The 19,903-nt window shown below is 39.1% G+C and overlaps 1 protein-coding gene across 1 annotated transcript; it reads left to right on the top strand.

Moving 5' to 3' along the window:
• The first annotated feature begins 1,321 nt into the window (after positions 1-1,321).
• Positions 1,322-19,786, top strand: arl6ip4 (ADP-ribosylation factor-like 6 interacting protein 4). Its single transcript, XM_077587189.1, has 4 exons — positions 1,322-1,609; positions 10,661-10,957; positions 13,483-13,670; positions 19,090-19,786. Exons 1-4 carry the CDS (start codon positions 1,468-1,470, stop codon positions 19,144-19,146), a joined length of 684 nt encoding a protein of 227 aa, XP_077443315.1. The 5' UTR covers positions 1,322-1,467; the 3' UTR covers positions 19,147-19,786.
• The last annotated feature ends 117 nt before the right edge of the window (positions 19,787-19,903 follow it).

The following is a 19,903-nucleotide window of genomic DNA, read 5'->3' as shown; positions in this document are numbered from 1 at the left end:
TGTGAGGAAGAGAGCGGAAGGATGACTTCCATAACGTTCTTTCACATCGTAAACCCCTGATGCTGCAACTTTTATATCCCGATCACAAACCTTACAATGAGCATACTGACTATCCTTTGCAGGTTTTTTCACACTACTGAATTGGGTAATCCACTCAAACAGAAATCTTCCGTGTCATTTAGAGGGTTTTGTTCTCTTTTTGGGAGGCTGCATGCTTCTATATTACCTCCTGTTCACTAGAATGTTGCGATATACTTGCACGGTCCAAGTAGTATATCGCAACATCCAGTCCAGGACCGAAAGTGGAAGATTTATGAAACGAAAGGAAACTCTTATAAAGTATAAAAGAGCTTTCTTTAGTTTGGTAAATCCCCCACTTTCGGTCTAAGTATATCGCAACATTACCATGATTGTACGTACAGAAGCGAGTTTGTGGAAAAGCAAAGCGAAGTTATGTAATTCTGGCAAACTAATGCAACAGTGATGAAAAAAAAACATTGGCAAAAAAAATGTGAATATGTATGATTTTAGCAATTTGGCCGTAATGTTTATTTTTCCTCACAAATCTGTATGATTTACGGAAAATCCTTATGGAATGACAAATATGCAAATTTAGTATTCTTCAGTACAAACATTGATTTAAAAAAAGAACAACAACAAAAACTAAAAACTAAAATAAATAAAATAAATAAACCTAAGGCCAACAAAGGTTGGGCTTAAGTACCGTTTTTTTCCCTTAACAGATGACACAAATCAACCAAACAACACAACAAAAATCATTATAGAGGTATGGAAGATGAATTAATAGGAATTTAATTTCTTAATATTCGGGAAATAAATGAATTACATAGTTACGCTCATATCAAATGAAATTCAGAAAATAAAATTATTAGATGATTCAAAACCAAAATTTAATTCATCACTACATCATCATAATTGGACCTAATTCTCCCAGTTTTAGCTCCTAACTATGGTAGTAATTTTCGTGGTAACATAATTTTGGGAATGACTAACACTCGTCGAGGTGAAAACAAGCACTAAAAATAAGGTTTGTGCCTTAAAAATATAAAAGACGTAAATTGGACTTGTCGTTTAACAAATGTTGCCTTCAAGTCATGTCGTATTCTCGGCAATGCGAATTACGTATAGATTTTAAAGCAAGCACTAAACATAAATTTGTTCCATAAAAACCGTAAACTGGACATTTGATAGTTTAATTTATATTATTTCCATGTGGTCTCGTAAATCTGAAAAAAAAAAAATCCAAGTAAACGCCCGATCAAGTCGCGTTTTCTACTGGGGTACGGGAATTACGATTTTCTTGTGAACACCTCTTACAACTTTCAACTTTCAAAATGGCGGATAGCTGACACCGAGTTGTGCTCTGCAAGAATGTATTCCTTTTTTTAATGAGGATAAAATACTTAATTGTGTAGCTTGGGAAAACAAAGCGGTTTTCTGATTTTCATGGACCGAAGCAGATCCCCGACAAGGACAAAAAAAGAGAAGAAAAATGACAACGAGAGAAAGAAACGAAGGAGGTCGCCCTCGGGTTCGTCGTCATCTTCAACTCGGAACAAATCCAAGAAAAAGGCACACAAAAATCGAAGTGAGTGGTATATAGAAAGAAAAAAATGACTCAATTTAAAACAACTATTAAGCAATTTAAAAAAATAACATGCAAAGACATTTTTCATTGAGGTGGAAGTGTGAGTGTGTATCGAAGAGGACCTGGTGGTTGGTTGGTCGAGGGCGTAGGAGGCAAGTCTTTGGCATCTAAGAAAATTTCCACGCACGTAATCACACAATTTAAAATTATGATACGTTCGGTGAAATATCATTTCAACGACGGTTGCCTTTAACAACTCTTGATTATTTCCCTAAAATGCCCAAGTCATACGTCGTCAAACTCGGCCATAGTGCTCGTGAACACTTTGATAAGGGAGCCGCTTCTTTTAACTGGCCCCGGGATTAAGTTTCTAGGGTTGCATTTGGCACACTTAGAGAATTTCACAAAAAAAGTCTGTTAGAACGTTTGTTCTATTTCGACCTCGTACCCACAACGCCGCGTGCCCGTTTTCTTTTCTGCAGGGCTTTTAGAAGACAATGACATGCAAGACAAACCTAGACTAAGGGTCGGTTCTTACAACCGCGTGGATTTATTGTAAGAGTGACAACTTCTAATGGCTGACTCCGTTTGTAATCCTTTCCGAGCAGGCAAAAGTGGGAGTTAACCAGATCATCAATGGGGGTGTTCCAGTTTAGAAGGAACTTTAAAATATGTTCTCCTCCGGTTAACTTGCAATTAGACCGTACCCATTACTTGTGGTCAAGCAGTTTCATGATACTGGTCCCCTGCTAAGAACAACTGTTTAGAAAGCAAACACCGGGTCACATCCAGAAGTCACACATACATGTGACAAGCTACGCAACCTGAGCAACAATACGATCAAAACACCTTGATCAGCATACACGAAGCCAATTGGGCCACAGACCTGCACGTTTATAATATACAAGCAGGTCCCACCTGCTTGTTTAGAACCATAAGACAATTGTTGCGCTATTTAAAAAAAAATCTCTTTTGAAAAATGGGTTAGATGAGAAACAGCTGAAATTGCCCCTGCTACACACACTCAGCAATAGGCATCAGAGCATGATCGGGGCTATGTAACCATGATATGGATGCAGAGGCGGAAGCCTCACCATCACTTTGGAATGCAGAAGATTGTGCTGCCATCTTGGTGCGCTTCAATTGTTTAAGCCTTTCCCAACTTGATATAAAATGAGAACAACTCTTTTTGGGCATAATTGGTGAAAAGTGACGGTGCAAACGTATGTAAATTATGCAAAAAAGCAATGTATAAAATGTACAGAATCAGGAGTATGCCTTTTAAGAAAAAGTCAGGAAAACTGACGTTCAATTTCAAAAGAAAGGCTGACGAATTTTACCCATTTAAGCAATGTTTGGGTGTTATTTTTTTGTAAAACCCTAACGTAAAATGACGCGCACTCACTCTCTCGCACGCTTACACTCTCGCGCACGCACAACCCCTGTGGGATCTAATCCATATACATTCAATAACTTTGAATTAGAGGAATCACACAGAGTCAGACGTGATGAGTTTTATCTAGCTTCAGCTGAAGGAGGGAGTCAGAGTAGCCAGAACAAAGAAATGGGCGTGTCATGGTAGATGACGCGCCCCTAACTAATAGGTGTCATAATGGAAATTTCCACCAGGCTATGCAAAATTCTGTTCTAGTGACTACACCAGGGGTGTCCAAACTATTCCACAAAGGGCCGCAGTGGGTGCGGGTTTTCATTCCAACCCATCAAGATGACACCTTTTCACCAATCGGGTGTCCTACAAGTGCAATCAGTGGATTGCAGTCAGGTGCTTCTTGTTTTCTGCAGAAATCTCATTGGTCAAAGTGTCTGTGCTGGATTGGTTGGAACAAAAACCTGCAACCACAGCGGCCCTCGAGGACCGGTTTGGCCATCCCTGGACTACACTAAATAAACCAATTGACTAATAAAAAGCATAAGAATACATTCCATACTCCACACACCCATAAATCACTCTTTTATAAGGATTATAGACAACAAACTTTGTGACAAACAAGGGTCGAAGGCCCCCGGGTATTATCATGGAGACGCAGCTCCCTCATAGCCAATTGGAGGCCAAACGATACTCGGACGATTCGCCGAAAGACGTTTGGCCGACGGACAGTTCGCCGAACGGACGCTTTCCCGAAACGCTCGCCCCGCCCCCGGATCGTGTGTGTACAGACGCTCCCCTACTTACGAACATACGACTTACGAACAACGGTACATACGAACATGTCTGCAAATTGCGTTTATGTTGAAAAATGTCCGTAAGTTCGATTTTGTATTGTGCGTAGTGCTTCTTTCCGCCGCTAATACTGACGCCTGGCGCTGTGAGCGCTCAGCTCACCCAGCATCCACCTTCCTCTGCCCAGTTCGTTGCAGTGCGTAAGTTGCGTGACGTATCTCCAGTGTGCAAAGAACCTTTTTCATTTTTATCATGAAATATCTCGTGCAGCCATTATTCCATATGGTTGGTGAAAAGCGAAATGCTTCTAGTGAGGGAGTTGCAAGGAAGAGGCAAGCCATTTCATTTGAAATGAGTGGCAATAATAACGAAGCTTGATGCGTGTGAGACTGGTGAGCGTTGCACGGTCATACAACTTGAATCGTTCGACCGTCAGTACCATTTATAAACAGAAAGATCGAGCAGCAGGACCCAAATATTGAACGTTGCACAAAGTTTGCAAATCAATTGAATGATGCCATACAGTGCTACCGCATCATTTATGTGGAAAAAAAGAAGAAAACTGTGCAATCGTCGTTAGATCGCTTCTTTCAGCCAGTTTCTAATACATAAATCTCTCTCTCTCTATACAGTACTGTACATATTCTCTCAATTTTATTAAATGTTTTTTTCAGTACAAACCGATGCGTGTTACTTATACAAGCCTTAAACATACAAATGCACTTATATAAACCTTCAATATACTTATATAGGCCTTAAACATAAATTATAATACAAAATATAGCACTGAATCAACTTACAAACAAATTCAACTTATGAACAATCGCTCGGAACCTAACTCGTTCGTAAGTAGGGGAGCGTCTGTACATGTTTTTCAACCTCGGCCCGCGGGCCATTTATGGCCCGTTACAGATAACATTCGTTTAGGAATAACAAGGCCATATACTGCCCCCCGCTGGACATATTTCTTAATACAAGTACGTACTACACTTCAATGTGCTGCCAATTTTTTTATATTTTTTATTTTATCCTTGCGTTAAAAGTAATAGCCATTTGGACACGCAATGTAATTTATCAAAACTGGGGATTGATGTCTGTGACACTGAGAAAAAACAACACTAGAAGACTTATGTGAAATTCTAGAGAACATTACCTGAAAATGCCAGGGAACACACTTTTACTTCTAGTTTAATTTTAAATAATTTCCCATTGTTTTAGGAAATATATATTCAAAATGATTTGCTGTTGAGAACCTTAATTCAAAGATTAATCTCAACGTTTTCTATGCTGGTGTAAATTTTCTGTAGTAGGATTTCTGGATTTTCAATTTCATTACAGTAGTACTTACTGTTACTACTACTTTATTTTCTCTATTTCTTCTGTCGTGTACTGTTCTGCGTGATCTCCCCAAATGGCTACTACTTTAAACGCAAGAATAAAATAAAAAAATATAAAAAAATGGCAGCACATTGTAGTACATACTTGTATTTAGAAATATGTCCAGCGGGGGGCAGTACATGCGCTTGTTATTCCTAAATGAATGTTATCTGTAACGGGCCGTATATGGCCCGTGGGTCGAAGTTGAAAAACATGTACACACACGATCCGGGGGCGGGGCGAGCGTTTCGGCGAAACGTCCGTTCGGCGAACTGTCCGTCAGCCAAACGTCCGTCGCCCAAACGTCTTTTGGCGAATCGTCCGGTCACGAGGCCAGACGGCACTACTAAAATGCGGTAAAAGGCTGTTTCGGTGAGAAAGAGGACACGGGCACGATTAAAATGTTGATATATTAGGATCATTCCCTGGCAGTCTTCCACCCACATACTAAACTGGCACCCTTGTGGGTAATGGCACCTGCCGACTGACTGACTAAAGGAAGAAACGCCCAGGTGGCAACGGGGAGCTCCAGGCTTTGTTTTGTAATAATGGTAAGATTTTTTAAGGCAAAAAAGAACAGGCAAGGTTGCTTTAAAGGTTTAAGATGTTAACTCAGTCACCACTCTCTGAATGTGACTTGTAGCGTTAGCTTATTATTTGTTAGCATTAGCTTTAGCATCGTAAGCGTCAACACGTTTTCTTACATCTTGTCGCAACTTTGGGCTTTCTTCGGCTTAGTATTAGTAACCATGTACTGTACCCTGAGTGTCTGTAATTAATTTTAAAAAAAGTGTTCGTTGGGTGATTTGGACACAATTGGCGCAAAACCTAATTAATCCCTTAGATCTCATCTCATTGCAACTGAGAAGCTGTTTTCAAGTGCTTGTACCTGGTGGAATAAATGTTACAATACAGTGCCTTGTGAAAGCATTCGGCTCCCTTGAGCTTTTAAACCTTTCAGGCTTAAAAAAAAGATGTAAGTGGAATTTTGTTTTCAAGAATATAAAAGTGGGACACAAAATGTGAAGTGGAAGGAAATTTATTGCATATTTTAAACGTTTTAAACAAATAAAAACCTAAAAAGTGGGGTGATCAATATTATGCAGCCCCCTTGCATTAATACTTTGTAGCGCCACCTTTTGCTGCAATTACAGCTGCAATTCGCGTGGGGTATGTCTACCAGTTTTGCACATCGAGAGACTGAAATTCTTGCCAATTCTTCCTTGCAACAAAGCTCAAGGTTTGTTGAGGTTGTATGGAGATTGTTCGTGTCTTCGTGTGATTAGTCTTCAGCTCTGCCCACCGATTCGGTTGGATTCAGGTCTGGACTTTGACTTGGCCATTCTAACAGCAGGATATGTTTGTGAACCATTCCATTGTAGATTTGGCTTTATTTTGGAGCATTGTATGTTGGAAGATAAATCTCCGCCCCAGTCTCAGGTCTTTTGCAGACTCCAACAGGGTTCTTCCAGAATGGTCCTGTACTCCATTCAACTTACCATCAATTTTAACCATCTTCTGTGTCCCTGCTGAAGAAAAGCAGGCCCACCCATGAGGCTGCCACCACCATGTTTGACTGTGGGTATGGTGTGTTCAGCGTGGTGAGCTGTGTTGCTTTTTCACCAAAGAAATTTTTTTATACGGAGACATGATTACACACAGGTGGATTCTACTTACCATCATCAGTCAACATTGGATTATTCAGAGATCGTCACTGAACTTTGCAAGTGAGTTTGCTGCACTGAAAGTAAGGGGCCCAATAATCTTGCACGCCACACTTTTTATTTTTTTATTTTAAAAAAAGTTGAAAATATCCAATAAATTTCGCCCTACTTCACAATGATGTCCCCCTTGTTATTGTTTCTTGAGAAAAAATAAGTAATTTTATTTCTATAAAAGCACCGTATTTCCCGCACTATAAGCCTAAAAGCCTTTAAAAAAAAATCAAAAGCTGACTATGCACCTTATAATCCGGTGCGCCTTATATATGGATCAATATTGATCCGCAACAGGTCTCGCAACTGCGGTAAGCAGCCGGCCACTCCATTTTCCCCCATGCGCGTTGCGTACTGGGATATATGTTGTTCTTTTGTCAATCCACCCGGTATGGCGGCGAGCAGACTAGCTACTAGATTGGCGCCAACAGAGCATTCAACGCTAGACTGCGAACTATATATTATATATGAATCAATATTGATCCATAACAGGTTTCACAACTATGGTAAGCAGCCAGAGACTCAATTTTCCTCCGTGCGCGGTGCATACTGGGATATATAGTTCTTTTGGTAATCCACCCGGTATGAAAGCAAGCACACTAATTCGGTGTTCGCTGTCATTCCGGTATTATATTACATATGGATCAATATTCAGCCGGAACAGGTCTCTCAACTACGGCAAGCAGCCGCCGAGTCCATTATCCCCCTTGGAAGACAGCGCCAGACAACACATGCCACTATCTGCTAGTGGATCGTAAATGCCTTGGCTGATATATCAGTTTCAACTGTGGTTCGAGCTCTCAGGAAGGCAGGAATTGTCACTCAGCTGCCAGACAACCAAAGTGACACGGACTTGATTAATGACGACTTTGATGAGACAGAGCCTGGGCGATAGGTGCCGCATTCACCCAGCTGTTCAATTCAGACACTGAAGACGAAGAATTCGAGGGATTCATAGATGAGGAATGAACTGATGAAGTGAGCTTTACGTGTTTCTTTTGTGTTTACAGTTGAACAAGGTTGGTCATATTGTGAATATGAACGTAAACAGCTGAATGTTATAGTTCCTCATTGTGTATGTGGGATCACGCACGGTTCACCCGTGAGAACAAGACTGAGTTATTATTTGAATTATTAATGTTATTGTTATTGATTTGCACTATTACGAGTGTGAATATATTGTGATTGCACTAACTTTTTCTTTACCGTAACAGCATCAGAAAGTTTTTTACGTGTTTACTTAATGGAGGAAAAGTTCCCTTCCACTATGTTATATAAATGTTGCACTTACATGTTATACCTTGCTGTTGTGAAAAGATAAACCGTGTCACGAAAATACTAATACTTAACCTCAGAGAAAATAATAAAACCGTTGTTTATTCATTTTGGGAATGAATGGAGTTGTCAGAAAGCTGATTTGTAATCTATTAATAAAGTTTGACTGACCTATCTGACTGTTTTGTTGACATTCCCTTGAGCGAATCACCATCTAGTGGGTGCATAATGTAACCCCAGCCTCTACTGTAGACCTGTATAATGCGGTGCGGTGGTCATTTTCCACAGGGCTAATAGGTAGCATGTGTTTGGAAAGGAAAAACGCAACTGCTTCTGTGATTGTGATGTCATTGTGCCTTTTAGTTTTTCATCGGAAGGCAAGGTGCTTTTTTCTTCGCATCAAATGAAGCCTTGGGTGGTCCTGGACGCTTGGGAGCCATTTTTCGTGGTGGTGTATAATTGTAAAATCCAAACAAAGAAGGCTGGAATTCAGTCTCCATACGTGATGCTAAACGCTACACGCAGGGAACAGGAAAGACCGGACCGTATGTTAGCAGCAGAATTCATACTTTGCTTTCTTCTGTGGTATGGTTGATGTTTAGAACCAATCATTTCAGCGCAGAAGAGGAGGCGGTACCCTGACTTCCGCCATTTTCTGCCGCCAATTTTATCTGTCTTCCGGTTGTGAACTTTTTTTAAAATAATTAATTACGGGAGAAAAATCGCAAAGTAGCGAATTCGTGATTAGTGAAGACGCGATAATCGAGGGATTACTGTACACCTTAAAATTATTATTATATAGATTTTTTTCTTCTGGGCGGAGTGTTGCATTTTTTCCGTGTTTTTTTTTACATTAGTCAGTGCAGAATTAAGGGAAACACAATGGATCCAAAGCAAGCCAGTGCAATGAAGGGTAGTGCGAAGAAAAAGGCGTATGATGACAATCGATATTAAGCACGAACTAATCGAAAAATATGAGTAGTGTTCGCATGACTGAGCTGGCTCCTCAACACGTATGGAGAAGTTCGCCCTGAAAGCCGCGGTGGCATATATTAACCTCTTTGCCTTCGTTATTGTACAAGAAGGTTTAAATTTAGTGTAACGTAACAGTAAAACTTTTTTCAAGTGTGTATAGGAATCAAAGTTCATTTAAGTCAAATTTAAAGTTTGTTACAATACGAGCGCATCCGTCAAGTGGCTCTCGCTCTCTCTCTCGCCCCAGCCACGAACTCCCCGTTGTATGAAATAATGCCTCGTTTTATTATTAAACATCATAGCTACTAGTTAGTTGTTACTCTGTTAGTAGATGGTGAATTACAACCAATAAAAATAAATGTTTTTCCATTCTAATATCCTGTTTTGATTTTTTTCAGTGGGTGGGAACGAATTCATGTGTATTTAGTTCATTTCTATGGGAAATGTTGATTTGAGATACGAGTAAATCGACATACGAGCTCAGTTCCGGAACGCATTAAGCTTGTATCTCAAGGTACCACTGTAGAAGAAAGTCCTGACATGAATGACAACAGGATGAGAGTATGAAAACTTGGAAGATGGACTCAAGACATGAATCGAACACAAAAGAGCAGCCGGGAGAAGCCGGGTTGCGAACGGCTTAGGAGTGATGGATGTCGGATGGCAAACATACCATTCCTCTTCTGACCCATTTTGCCGAAAGAAAGGAAGTTGCCTAATAGTTGCACACCTGATATGAATGTTGATGTCATTAGACCACACCCCTTCTCATTACAGAGATGCACCTGATATGTTGTGTTGGAAGTTGGCTTTCGAGCCTGTACAGCTTTGAGTAAGACAACATGCATTAAGAGGACGATGTCGTCAAAATACTTATTTGCCTCTTAATTCTGCACTCCCCATATTTGACATAACACGTGGCCTGATCATTATCTAAGTCACTACAATAGATAAAAAACTTGTGTTGCGACTAATACTTCCCAATTGTTTTTTAGATTTTTATGTTTTCACTGAACAGTGAACGGTGAAAGAAGGGTGGTTAGGAGGTTCAATCCCCGAGGATTTCCGACCTTCCTCTTTTACCCCTGTTTTCCCACCCACATCCCAACAACAGGAATGCTAGGTCGGTTACTCAAAACAGATTTTTTTGGAGCATGGGATTTTGTGACGACATTGGGTCAGATTCAGTAAGTGTGTTTTCAGTACCATTGAGCTTTTCGACTGCAGTAAATCAAACCACTAGGTAAACATTTCCAGTGAGAAAATTGAGACACTGACCAATTATAAAGGGTTTAGTTGGTAGTAGCGTGAGGATCGTGGAACGAATTAGAGAATCTACATTTAAAGTACACCTACTTACGAAATTTTCAAGTTACGAAAAAAGTTCTGGAACCAATTAATTTTGTAAGTACTTATATGACTATATTATATCTTTATCCATCTACCAATCATCCATCGATCATTTTGCTCCCAATACGCCATAGAAATGTATGATATTAAACATGATAAAAAAACGTGTGTCCTTAGGTGTAAAAACACAGAGCAAGAAGCAAAAACGAACCCCCTCTTCATCGTCCTCTTCGTCGCCAAGTGATGAAAAAATGAAAAAGAAGTCAGCCAAGAAATCCAAAAAGGAGAAAAAGGCCAAGCTGAGCAAGAAGAAGAAACTGAAAAAGATGAAGGAAGATCAGAAGCGCAAAGAGCAGGACATCCAGAAGCGGCTGATGGAGTTGGCCCAGCCAGTCAGCAACTTCCCGGCCATACCTTCTTCCTCACTGGAGATTTGGCATGGCAACGACGACGACGGTGGCGAACTGGGCCCAGGTAACTGACATTCAAATTAATTCATAACTTTCTTATTTCTCAACTAATTTTGGCACTAGACTTCCAATCCATTTGAAGTGAGAGCGAAAGGATATTTGTTCATTTGCCGTCAGCCTGTTGCTGGTACAGGGCTCGACATTAACAACTGCCCGAATGCTTGGGCAGCCAAGTACAGTCTTACCTCTACTTACAAATGCCTCTAGGTATGAAATTCTCAGGTTACGAAACCTTTTGAAATGCAAATGAGTGCCTCAAGATACGAAAACATGACAATTTCACTACACTCTACTTGTCTCTCATTAGCTGTCACAACAACTCTCCATGTTTCAACATTCTCCTTTTGACGGCCGTTCGTCGTTGTGTGCTTGATCTTATGCTTGGATGAGGCTGTGGCCAAGTGCCTTCGACAGACTTGCAGTTGGGCCTCAAACTGAACCGCAGTCTCCGGTGGGTGAAATTGTCGCAGTGCACCAAAACGAACTCTCAACGGAGCTGAAAGAGCAGGAGCTAATGCTAAGCTCGGCAATACATGAGGAATTTAACGAGAAGGCATGATAGGTTTATTAATAGGTATACTTTAATGAAAACAGAGAGACATTGTTGACATATTCCAGCGTTGAAACTTGCAAGTGAGAATCGTCCTGGCTCGTCCTCGCCACTGTGACATTCTGAAGAAACGGCATCATCTGTCCATTTAGTCGTACATAATCAAAACACTTAAGGTAATCTGATTCAAACAATTGCATAAGCTAACCGGATAACACCATTAAGGTAAAAAAACAACTGCCACAACAATTGCATATCAGGTCGGAAACCAAAAACACCTGCGTAAGAATTTTCACAAGTAAGCATACAAGGTGACCCGACCAGATCGGAAACCAAAAACAACTGCGTAAGAATTTGCACAAGCATAATAATTTCATATAAGGTAAACCGAGCGACAGTATTTTTAAACAATATGCGAGTATCTTCGGAAGTTGATTCGATTATCGCCCATCTGCCGGAATCCAAGTCAAAGCAAGAGTCCTTATCAGATCTTCATTGCGAACTCGGATCAACAGTCCTCGGCCTGGAACATGGTGACCTGTCCGGTCAATAGTCCTGAAAACAATTAAATGTCCTCGAAGCCAGCTGCCATGTAGAGTGACCTCGATCGAGCTTGCTCTGTCCCAAGTTGGAATAAATCTCCTATACATTATTAATGATTAATGCACATATAATAACATCCCAGAATAACCCCAACAGCGGCAGAGGAGTGCGATTTGCCAATAATTGAAACACACCCTCCGGTACACCTTTTTAAAAAGGGGAACCACCACCCCAATCTGCCAATCCAGGGGCACTTTCCCCGATGTCCACGCAAGGTGTGTCAACCAAGGCAGCCCCAACACATACAGAGCATTCAGAAACTCCGGGCGGTTCTCATCAACTCCCGGAGCCTTGCCACTGAGGAGCTTTTTAACCACCTCAGTGACTTCAACCCCAGAGATAAGAGTCTGCCTCAGTGTCCCCCGGCTCTCCTTTCTCATGGAAAAGTGTGTCGGTGGAATCGGTGGGCCGAATACTTTGAAGACCTCACTTCAAAGTATTCGGGCCACCGATTCACAACATCCAGAGTCGAGGTTAGCAGTGCCCCATCCCCATTATACACTGTGTTGATGATGCACTGCTTCCCCCTTCTGAGATGTCAAATGGTGGACTAAAATTTCCTTGAAGCCATCCGGAATTCAAACCAACAATGTGTATATTCTAATAAACCACCTATTCATAAATGGTAACTCTGAAATAAAATACACAAGCTATATTAAAATTTACAACAAACATTTTTAAATCAATACATAACATGTCATTTGAAAGCAAGATTAGCGTTTAATATGAAATAGGTAAAGGCTGATTAAAGCCTATCCAAATCATTGATTTGATTCAAAGTGATTGTCATCTTATCTTGCAAAGGATTTTACCAAATTTGAAACCAAATTATAACGTATTTTTCCAATCAATTTTTTTTAATTATGGCTGTCACTTGAAAGCTATTTGATTATACATTCTGAAATGTGCATGGGTAACTACAGACAGACCATCCTCAGTTGACTTTAGGGCATTTATGTCACTCCTTGTTGATTTGGGGGCATTTTCAGGTAATTTCCCACTGATTTCCAATTAAATGGAAGCGACCAAGAAGTGCCCTAAAGCTAAGAGGAAATAATTGTATTTCCTTTCGGCTCAATTCACGGCTTCAATTAACAGAGTGACCCGTAAGTGGCACAAAATAAATAAATAAAAAGACCAAAATAAACCAAAAAAATGACATGCAAATGACTATTTGCATGTCTTTTTGTGTTTATTTTGGTCATTTTATTTATTTAATTTTGTGCCACTTACGGGTCACTCTATTAATTTTAGGACAATTTAGGGATATTTTTGTCAAAAATAATTACGACAAATGGAAAAACATGGAAAGAACAAAAGTTTAAAAATGCTGTATTAAAGAAAAGTGTCTTTTGAGTATGGACATGTGTTTGCAGTGATGACAGAGGAGCAGAAGGCGCGTTTGGCCACCCGGAGGCCTCTAACCAAGGAGGAGTACGATGCGCGGCAGAGTGTCATCCGCAGGGTGCTGGATCCTCAAACGGGGCACACAAGGCTGGTGCGTGGAGAGGGCGAGATCATTGAGGAGATTGTCAGCAAGGACAAACACAAGGACATCAACAAGGTCAAACCACACATTATTACGTGTCTATAAAGCTACTGAAACTTTCGTGCGCACATACACACATACACACACACACACACACACATACACACATACACACATACACACATACACACATACACACATACACACATATATATATATATATATGTGTGTGTGTATGTGTATGTGTGTATATATATATATATATATACATATACATACACATACACACATACACACATACACACATACACACATACACACATACACACATACATATACAGTGGTACCTCGTCATACGACATTCTGGTCTTACGACGAAAATTTCGATCGAATAATTAGCCCGAGATACGATCAAAATTTTGTGATGCGACCAAGCAGGTGGCCATGGCACTGTCTTTTTGCATCTTTTTCGTGTATAAAATATATCTACGAGCACTGGGCGGACTTTGCATTTCCCCATCCGCCCGCTTTTTCCCCCACATTGGTCTACATTTACATACCAGGTAAACAATACTATGGATCGGCAGAGTTTTGCAAAGAAAAGGCGACCGTTGACAATGGACATGAAACGCGAAATAATTGAAAAATATGAGAGTGGGGTACGTGTTACCGAGCTCGCTCGGCAATACGAGAGAAATATGTCAACTATATCCACCATCCTTAAGCAGAAAGACGGAATTAAGGAGAAGAGACCTTCCAAAGGACTAACTATCATTTCCCACCGGCGCAGTGACATTCACGACGAGATCGAGAACCTTTTTTTATTGTGGATAAAAGAAAAACAATTAGCAGGAGATAGCGTGACCGAGTCAACCATATGTGAAAAAGCCAGCGGAATTTACATGGATTTGATAACAACGAAAGGAGAGCTTTCAACAAATTCAGAACCCTTTAAAGCGAGTCATGGCTGGTTCGAAAAATTAAAAAAAAGATCTGGAGTTCACTCGGTAATCCGACACGGGGAAGCGGCGAGTTCCAATTCGAAAGCCGCGGTGGAATTTATCAAGACATTTGCCTTGATTATCACCCAGGAAAGTTACATCCCCCAGTAAGTTTTCAACTGCGACGAAACTTGTCTTTTTTGGAAAAAGATGACCAGGCGGACATTCATCGTGGCAGAGGAGAAGGCATTACCAGGGCACAAACCTATGAAGGGCTGCTTAACGCTAGCGTTGTGTGCTAATGCGAGCGGTGACTGTAAAATTAAGCCGCTACTGGTGTACAATGCGGAGAACCCGCGTGCTTTCAAGACACACAACATCAAGAAAGAGAACCTACAAGTGATGTGGCGCGCTAATTCTAAAGCTTGGATTACACGTCATTTTTGAAACATTTTGAAGGGGAGGCAAGTTCCAAACAACTCTTGATGCGTTCGTTTTGAAGACTTCGGCGGAGCCACCGGGTGGTGTCAACCCGTAGAACTACGTAAGGTAAAGAAGATTGAAACAAAATTAGAATTCAGTTTTGTTTGAAGTGACAGTAAACGTTGAGTGTCTGTATATAGTTATCCAAGTTAATTTAAATTTGTTTGTTCGTTTACGAGTGCATTGTGGATAAAGTCCCACCGAACACCCCTCCCCCCACCTCCGTGTATGTCGCTGTCTCTACCCTCCGCGAAATGTGTCTAATTTTACTCCTATTAAACATATTTTATTACTATTAAAACACTGGTTATTTATTACTTTGTCAATATATGGCGAATTAGAAGAAATAAAACATGTTTTACTTTATACATATATATATATATATATATATATATATATATATATATATATATATATATATATACAGACACTCCTCAACTTACGAACGCAATTGGTTCCGAGCGATTGTTCATAAGTTGAATTTGTTTGTAAGTTGATTTAGTGCTATATTTTGTATTATAATTTATGTTTAAGGCCTATATAAGTATATTGAAGGTTTATATAAGTGCATTTGTATGTTTAAGGCTTGTATAAGTAACACACATTGGTTTGTACTGAAAAAAAAACATTTAATAAAATGGAGAGAATATGTACAGTACTGTAGAGAGAGAGATAGATTTATGTATTAGAAACTGGCCAAAAGAAGCGACCTAATGACGATTGCACAGTTTTCTTCTTTTTTTCATCATAAATGATGCAGTAGCACTGTATGGCATCATTCAATTGATTTGCAAACTTTGTGCAACGTTCAATATTTGGGTCCTGCTGCTCGATCTTTCTGTTTATAAATGGTACTGAATGTGCAACGCTCACCACTCTCACGCGCATCAAGCTTCGTTATTATTGCCACTCGTTTCAAATGAAATGGCTTGCCTTTTCCTTGCAACTCCCTCAATAGAAGCCTTTAGCTTTTTACCAACCATATTCAATATTGGATGCATGAGATATTTAATGATACAAATGAAAAAGGTTCTTTGCACACTGGAGATACATTCACGCACTTCCGCATTGCAACGAAGAAGAAGGTAGATGCTGGGTGAGCTGAGCTCTCACAGCGCCAGGCGTCGGTATTAGCGGCGGAAAGAAGTACTACTCGCGAAATACAAAATTGGACTTGCGAACATTTTTGGACTTAAACGCAATTTGCAGACATGTTCGTATGTACCGTTGTTCGTAAGTTGAATGTTCGTAAGTAGGGGAGCGTCTGTGTATATATATATATATATAAATATATATATATATATATATATATATATATATATATATATATATATATATATATAGACATACACAGATGTACATGCATGCATATGGAAGGTCTTAACACTCAGCCATTTTTTGTTAAAGAGCCTGACAGCTGATATACATATATATATATATATATGTATATATGTATATATGTATATATGTATATATGTATATATGTATATATGTATATATGTATATATGTATATATGTGTGTGTATATGTATCAGCTGTCAGGCTCTTTAACAGAAAATGGCTGAGTGTTAAGACCTTCCATATGCATGCATGTACATATATATATATATATATATATATATATATATATATATATATATATATATATATATATATATATATATATACATACATACATACATATATATATATACATATATACATATACATATACATATATACAGTGGTACCTCGAGATACGAGCTCAATCCGTTCCGAGACTGAGATCGTATGACGAGATTCTCGTAACTCGAGCGGACGTTTCCCATTGAAATGAATGGAAAACAAACTAATTCGTTCCAGCCCTTTGAAAAAACACCAAAAACAGGATATTGGATTGGAAAAAATGTTTTATTTCTTCTAATTCGCCATCTATTGACAAAGTAACACATAACTAGTGGTTTAATAGTAATAAAATGTGTTTAATCTAACTAAAATTGGGCAGATTTCGCCGACGGGAGACAGATGTGGGGGGGGGGTTCTTTTTTTTCCCACGACAACGCACTCGTAAACGGAACAAACAAATTTAAATTAACTTGGATTAATATATACAGACACTCAAACATACGTTTAATGTAACTTTACACAAAACTGAATTCTAATTTTGTTGTAATCTTTTTTTACCTTTTGTTTTCCGGGTTGGCGGTATGCCACGCCTCCACCCTCACGTTCGCTATCCATGGGCTGTTTGCTGTTGCACTACGTATTCCCTTCAAAATATTCCGAAAATGATTCACACAAATGTCCTCACAATAGGATAACCCACGACCACTTGCGGAGAAATAGTCTTGTAGTACATTTTAGCGATCGCTCCGCTGCTCGTGGGGACATCGGGGGCACCGACTCGTAACTCCCTCGTTGTAATGGCTCTGGTCGCAACCGCTTTGAACAGCGCCTATGAGAGAGAGTTGCGACCAGAAATATTGCGAGGAGGGAATTGCGGGCCGGTGCCGCTGGATGTTATGAGCAGCGAACGAGAAGTAATATAAAACTCCTCGTATTAGATAAGAATAACAGGAAATGCAACAGCTAAGCTTACCCACGTATTGATTGTGGGTAATGAAGTTTTATTCTGAGAAAGAGTGCCATTGCCTATCGGCGTTGTGTGCACGAGTATACTTCATTACCCAGAAAGCCCTCTTTTTCCCGCACATGCGCGTTGTGCGTTTCCTGGTCGCAACTCGTCTGAAGAACTCATTCGGTGCTCGTAGTATTGTTATACACGAAAGATATGCAAAAAAGACAGTGCCATGGCCACCTGGCTTGGTCGCATCACGAAATTTTGATCGCATGACGGGCGAATTATTCGATCGAAATTTCCGTCGTAAGACGAGAATATTGTATTACGAGCGGTCGTATGACGAGGTACCACTGTATATATATATATATATGTGTGTATATATGTGTATATATATTTATATGTATATATTTACATATATATATATATATATGCATATACATACACACACACACACACTGACTCACACACACACGTACGTACATATATATACACATATATATACGTGTATATATGTGTGTACGTATCCGTACGCGTGCGTGCGTAAGTTCAATTAAGTTAAATTTAAAGTTAACGTTACGTTACAAGCGCATCCGTCAAGTCTCTCTCTCTCTCTCTCTCTCTCTCCCTCTCTCCCCATCCGCGAACTCCCCGTTCCATTGAAAAATGCCTCATTTTATTATTCAACAACATAACCACTAGTTATTTGTTACTCTGTTAATAGATGGTGAATTACAACAAATAAAAATATGTTTTTCCATTGTAATATCCTGTTTTTGGTGTTTTTTTCAGAGGATGGGAACAAATTAATTTGTATTTAGCTAATTCCTATGGGAAATGTTGATTTGAGATACGAATAAATTGACATATGAGCTCAGTCCCGGAACGCATTAAGCTTGTATCTCAACGTATGTGTACATTAAAAACATTCAATTAAATTATTAGCATATTGTAAATACTTTAAATACTGTACTAATAGTGAAAATAGTTCCTCTCCGCTTGATATAAATCCCAAAAAACAGTTTAATGGGAGTTTTAGTCCAAGTCCTGCACCGTCCACACCTTGAAGAGCAGCCCCCTTTCAGCGAGGTGCGCTTTCGCGTTCAGGAACAAATAGTTAAAGAACCAGTCCTATGTGGTAGTGGCACTTCAATTTTCAATGCTACATTTTGTTCTTTGTTATTGTTATTTTGCTAACCTTTTTTTCGAGAATTCATAAAAAACAATCGGAGTTCTAGAAATGTTGAATATTACTGGGGTTTGTTAATATTCTAATTTCCGATGAGCACAAGGCACCGCTAGTCGGGAGTGAATAATCGCTCTGCTAGCAGATATAGTTCATGTGCTGTAATTACATTTTGAATGCTTAACGTTCTGCCAGTCAAGGTAATCTGCTTAATTTTCTCATCTCATCTGTCATCTTCATCTTGTTTGTTCTCTTTCTCTCTCTAGCTCTCACTCACTCCTGTTCGCTCTTTCTTAAACATGATTTTATCCTTTACAATTTTTTCAGCAAGCCATGAGGGGGGATGGCAGCACCTTCCAGAGAACGCTGGGACTGAACAGATAGGAAGTCGCTTTGCCAACTTTTCACATGTTCTCCTTTTCGTCAAGAGAACTACCACTGAATATTAGGGGCAGACAAAAAAAGGAACAAAATGAAATTAAGTCAGATTATTATGAAATAGAAACATAGCAAGGAACATTTTGTAATATTATGGGATTAAAGTTGTAATGCTATGTGACTTTGCATAATAAATCGTATTACGGGAATAAATGCATATCATTTTTTACTTGTGATCTCAGTTTTATTGTTGTAAAGTTAAGCAATAGATTGTAGAGAAACACTTTTTTAAAAACCTATATTACATTTTTAATCCTGTAATTTCTATGATTGTATTAATCACGTTGTGTTTTTTTTTAAATACAACTGTTATCAGAGAGAACCACTTTAAACCCGCCATTACAATTTTTAATCTCATAATTTCTGTGATTTTAGTTCTCATAATATTGAATTGAATGATTTTATTGTCATTATACATGTATAATGAGATTTAAACATAACCTTTCTCGTAATATTACAATTCATTTCTAAAAAATAATAATTTTGCAGTAGTACAATTCTGACTAAATTCGGGCTTGAAATATTTTTCTTGTATTGCAACTTTTTTTGCAAAACTAATCTTGTAATAAAACTATTTCTCTCAGCATTCTCATATTATGACTAATCTTTTGAGTTTTGTTTCTTAGCTTCTATTCCTTTCCATATTCTTTTTTCCCTGTAATATTGTGTTAAACTCATCATGATAAGAATTTTTTATTCCAAT

The sequence above is a fragment of the Stigmatopora argus genome, chromosome 19, assembly GCF_051989625.1.
Source record: "Stigmatopora argus isolate UIUO_Sarg chromosome 19, RoL_Sarg_1.0, whole genome shotgun sequence".
In the NCBI taxonomy this organism is placed as follows: Eukaryota; Metazoa; Chordata; class Actinopteri; order Syngnathiformes; family Syngnathidae; genus Stigmatopora; species Stigmatopora argus.
Note: the sequence above shows the minus strand (reverse complement) of the source record. Positions and strands in the feature narration are given on the sequence as shown.

Excerpts from the sequence above, each read along its gene's own strand:
- arl6ip4 (XM_077587189.1), top strand. The coding sequence starts at position 1,468 with ATGGACCGAAGCAGATCCCCGACAAGGACAAAAAAAGAGAAGAAAAAT. Across the intron at positions 1,610-10,660 it reads AAAGGCACACAAAAATCGAA|GTGTAAAAACACAGAGCAAG; the intron begins GTGAGTGGTATA and ends GTGTGTCCTTAG. Across the intron at positions 10,958-13,482 it reads CGGTGGCGAACTGGGCCCAG|TGATGACAGAGGAGCAGAAG; the intron begins GTAACTGACATT and ends ATGTGTTTGCAG.